Source organism: Perca flavescens, chromosome 12 (assembly GCF_004354835.1).
Source record: "Perca flavescens isolate YP-PL-M2 chromosome 12, PFLA_1.0, whole genome shotgun sequence".
Classification (NCBI taxonomy): Eukaryota; Metazoa; Chordata; class Actinopteri; order Perciformes; family Percidae; genus Perca; species Perca flavescens.
Genome location: NC_041342.1, coordinates 34,099,433 through 34,104,432, shown reverse-complemented (window position 1 = coordinate 34,104,432; position 5,000 = coordinate 34,099,433). Strand labels below are relative to the sequence as shown.

Sequence of the window (5,000 nt, the reverse complement as noted above, 5' to 3'; positions counted from 1 at the left end):
TACAGACCCAAAGATCACTTAATACGTTTTGAAATATTCAGACTTTTTTTTTCTAGAAATATTCAGACTTTATTTCTTGAAATATTTTGACTTTATTTCCTAAAAATTCTGACTTTATTACTTGAAATATTCTGACTGTTTTTCTTGAAAAATTCTGACTTTATTACTTGAAATATTCTGACTTTATTACTTGAAATATTCTGACTGTTTTTCTTGAAAAATTCTGACTTTATTACTTGAAATATTATGACTGTTTTTCTTGAAATATTTTGACTTTATTTCTTGAAATATATTCAGACTTTTTTTCCTTGAAATATTCGACTTTATTTCTTGAAATATATTCAGACTTTATTTCTTGAAATATATTCTGGCTTTATTTCTTGAAAAATTCTGACTTTTTTTCGTGAAAAATTCTGACTTTTTTTCTTGAAGAATTCTGACTTTATTTCTTGAAATATTTTGACTTTATTTCTTGAAATATTTTGACTTTATTTCTTGAAATATATTCAGACTTTTTTTCCTTGAAATATTCGACTTTTTTTCTTGAAATATATTCAGACTTTATTTCTTGAAAAATTCTGACTTTATTACTTGAAATATTCTGACTTTCATTTCTTGAAATATATTCTGACTTTTTTTCATGAAGAATTCTGACTTTTTTTTTTATATATTCTGACCTTTTTTCTCTTGAAATATTCTGACTTTATTTTTTGAAATATATTCTGACTTTTTTTCCTTGAAATATTCGACTTTATTTCTTGAAATATATTCAGACTTTATTTATTGAAATATTCTGACTTTATTTCTTGAAAAATTCTGACTTTATTTCTTGAAAAATTCTGACTTTATTTCTGGAAATATTCTGACTTTTATTTCTTGAAATATATTCAGATTTCTTTTCCTTGAAATATTCAACTTTATTTCTTGAAATATTTTGACTTTATTTCTTGAAATATTGACTTTTCTTTTTCTTGAAATATATTCAGACATTTTTTCCTTGAAATATTCGACTTTATTTCTTGAAACATTCTGACTTTTTTTCTTGAAATATTCCGACTTCTTTTTCTTAAAATGTACTACCAGTTGTTTGAGGAAAGTGCGTGAAGCTGTTTGTGTGTGTCCTCAGCGTGCTCATGCTCGCCGCTCGGCACCGTGGATCGGCAGACCGGCTGTTCCCAGGTCACCGGCCAGTGTCCCTGTCTCCCCAACGTGGCGGAGCGAGACTGCGGCGCCTGCCAGCCCGGCTTCTTCAACCTGCAGAGCTCTGCCGGCTGCGAACGGTGAGCATCATCATAATAACCTCCCAACATGACAAGTCCCGCCCCTTCCTGTGGCCCCCACGGGACCTTATCTGTCCCGTAGTTTATCTGTCCCGTAGTGAACTGGGAGGGACAAAAAGCATGTCTTGATCCTGTTTGAATTACAGTCAGTTTACAGCAGTAGTTCTCAAGCTATTTTCTCAACAATGTCCCCCTTTCAACAGTGTTTTTAAGCCATGTAACCCCTGACCAGCGCGAATAGTCTCTATAAAGAGGAAGAATCCAGCGATGTCAGAGATAGATTTACTAAACAACCAGCCTTGGACCTGGAAAAGATTTAAATACTGATGGAGAAAGGAGAGAAAAACTTGGAAAAAGATGGTAGAAAGAAGGAAGGAAGGCAAGAGTAGGTTGAAAATAGTCATAAAAACTTGGAATAAAAACACAGTAGAAAGAAGGAAGGAAGGCAAGAATAGGTCAGAAATAGTCATAAAAACTGAATAAAAACAGTAGAAAGAAGGAAGGAAGGCAAGAATAGGTCAGAAATAGTCATAAAAACTGAATAAAAACAGTAGAAAGAAGGAAGGAAGGCAAGAATAGGTCAAAAATAGTCATAAAAACGTAGAATAAAAACAGTAGAAAGAAGGAAGGAAGGCAAGAATAGGTCAAAAATAGTCATAAAAACTGAATAAAAACACAGTAGAAAGAAGGAAGGCAATAGGTCAAAAATAGTCATAAAAACTTAGAATAAAAACACAGTGGAAGGAAGGAAGGCAAGAATAGGTCAAAAATAGTCATAAAAATTGAATAAAAACACAGTAGAAAGATGGAAGGAAGGCAAGAATAGGTCAAAAATAGTCATAAAGACTGAATAAAAACACAGTAGAAAGAAGGAAGGAAGGCAAGAATAGGTCAAAAATAGTCATAAAGACTGAATAAAAACACAGTAGAAAGAAGGAAGGCAATAGGTCAAAAATAGTCATAAAAACTTAGAATAAAAACACAGTAGAAAGAAGGAAGGAAGGCAAGAATAGGTCAAAAATAGTCATAAAAATCGAATACAAACACAGTAGAAAGAAGGAAGGCAATAGGTCAAAAATAGTCATAAAAACTTAGAATAAAAACACAGTAGAAAGAAGGAAGGAAGGCAAGAATAGGTCAAAAATAGTCATAAAACTGAATAAAAACAGTAGAAAGAAGGAAGGCAAGAATGAATGCACCTGAACACTAGGGGTGGGAATCACCAGAGGTACCACGATACGATATTATCACGATACTTAGGTCACGATACGATATTATTGCGATTTTAAACATATTGCGATATTCTGCAATATATTGCAATTTATTACCTTTTTTCCAACTTCATTATTATGTCCCCAAAGGAAAACTTTGTCAACATCTGTTTGTTCATCTCACATGAATTTTATTGCTGTAAAATGTGACTGTCAAGCTGACTAACTAACCAGCACTTTAATGAATATGTTATAAATGTTGTATACACCTGGCAAACTGAACTGTTTGCATTTTTAATTAAGGTGGACTAGACTGTAATACCAACAGGTATGCACTGCTGTGCTACTACAGGTATTTTTTACAATTAAAATGATTACAAAAACGGCGCGACGGAGTCACGTACCTTGGTTCCGTGTTTTTAGCAAGTGACAAAATCCTTCATTTTCCACAACGTTGTATGGACGCAGGTCTTTGCACATGAAGTAGGCGATGGCTTGAGTTATTTTCTTAGCTCGCTCTGAATTGGGAGGTAGCTTTGTCAAGCTAAGTGTGTCCAGTGTTGGTTGGTTTTTCGGGCGGAGCTGGTTTAGCATTAGCTTTACCGCCCTCGGCTAACGCTAACTCTGGATGGTGGCGTGTGAGATGAGCCCTCATGTTTGTGGTATTCCCTGAGTATTTTATTTGCATACGACACTCCTTGCAAATCCCATGTCTCATGTCCATCTCAGTTGTCCCCTCCTTGTTAAAAAATCCGAAAAAAGTCCAAACACTTGATTTAAACGCAGATGGTGCATTTCTGATTTCTTTCTCTGACGCTGCCATGTTTATTTTATCTACATCCGCCTGCACGCTGACAGTCACCCCGCTGACCTCACCAGAAAACAAACAGCGCCATCTGGTGGACTGAATAAGCAATTGATTTTATTATTATACTACCAAAAAGTTAAATTCTGATGTGCAATTTAAATAATAAAAGATCGATACTGTGTATCGATACAGTATTGCCATGAGAAATATCGCGATACTATGCTGTATTGATTTTTTCCCCCACCCCTACTGAACACACCTCCCTGTAAGACCAGCACACCCAGAATGCACCTGAACACACCTCCCTGTAAGACCAGCACGCCCAGAATGCACCTGAACACACCTCCCTGTAAGACCAGCACACCCAGAATGCACCTGAACACACCTCCCTGTAAGACCAGCACGCCCAGAATGCACCTGAACACACCTCCCTGTAAGACCAGCACGCCCAGAATGCACCTGAATACACCTCCCTGTAAGACCAGCACGCCCCAGAATGCACCTGAACACACCTCCCTGTAAGACCAGCACGCTCCACAATGCACCTGAACACACCTCCCTGTAAGACCAGCACGCTCCAGAATGCACCTGAACACACCTCCCTGTAAGACCAGCACGCCCAGAATGCACCTGAACACACCTCCCTGTAAGACCAGCACGCTCCAGAATGCACCTGAACACACCTCCCTGTAAGACCAGCACGCCCAGAATGCACCTGAACACACCTCCCTGTAAGACCAGCACGCCCAGAATGCACCTGAACACACCTCCCTGTAAGACCAGCACGCCCAGAATGCACCTGAACACACCTCCCTGTAAGACCAGCACGCCCAGAATGCACCTGAACACACCTCCCTATAAGACCAGCACGCCCAGAATGCACCTGAACACACCTCCCTGTAAGACCAGCACGCCCAGAATGCACCTGAACACACCTCCCTGTAAGACCAGCACGCCCAGAATGCACCTGAACACACCTCCCTATAAGACCAGCACGCCCAGAATGCACCTGAACACACCTCCCTGTAAGACCAGCACGCCCAGAATGCACCTGAACACACCTCCCTGTAGGACCAGCACGCCCAGAATGCACCTGAACACACCTCCCTGTAAGACCAGCACACCCAGAATGCACCTGAACAGGTGCGAGATAGGACCCTCAGACATCGTAGCTTCAGAGAGACGTGACTTAGACACTTTTGGGCTGACGAGTCTTTCTAATGACGCGTTTACCCAGTCTGATACTTCAACAGTTTAACCACAAACTCACACTTTCTTCACTCGCTAAATTATCTTTTAAACTGACTAACATCATGTGTGTAATTCATGGATCATTTCAAACGGGATCCAAACACATTTTTACTAAAATAAAGTCCCACGGTGGACACACAGGAAGGGGCGGGACTTTGCCTCCCTGATAGAGAGCCGAAGTCCCGCCCCCTTCCGGTGGACCTCATGGGACCTAAACTCAGAAAAAATATGAACGGTAGTGAACGGGGAGGAAGCAAATCATTTTTTGATCCCGTTTGAATTGAGCCATGGATTACAAATATGATGTTCGTCAATTTAAAAGATAATTTTTCAACCGAAAAGTCTCCGTTAGCCGCAGGTTTGTCATATGACCACTTAGTTTAGTGTGAAACCGCTCAGTGGACTACATCTCCCAGTGGACTACATCTCCCAATGGACTACATCTCCCAG

General features: G+C 39.4%; 1 protein-coding gene across 1 annotated transcript in view; it reads left to right on the top strand.

Moving 5' to 3' along the window:
• The window catches only part of lamc1 (laminin, gamma 1), a 141,015-nt gene that overhangs the window by 104,442 nt on the left and 31,573 nt on the right, over positions 1-5,000 (top strand). The window contains exon 15 of the mRNA XM_028592310.1: positions 1,127-1,280. Within this exon, the coding sequence (XP_028448111.1) occupies positions 1,127-1,280 (154 nt within the window). The remainder of the gene's footprint in view (positions 1-1,126; positions 1,281-5,000) is intronic.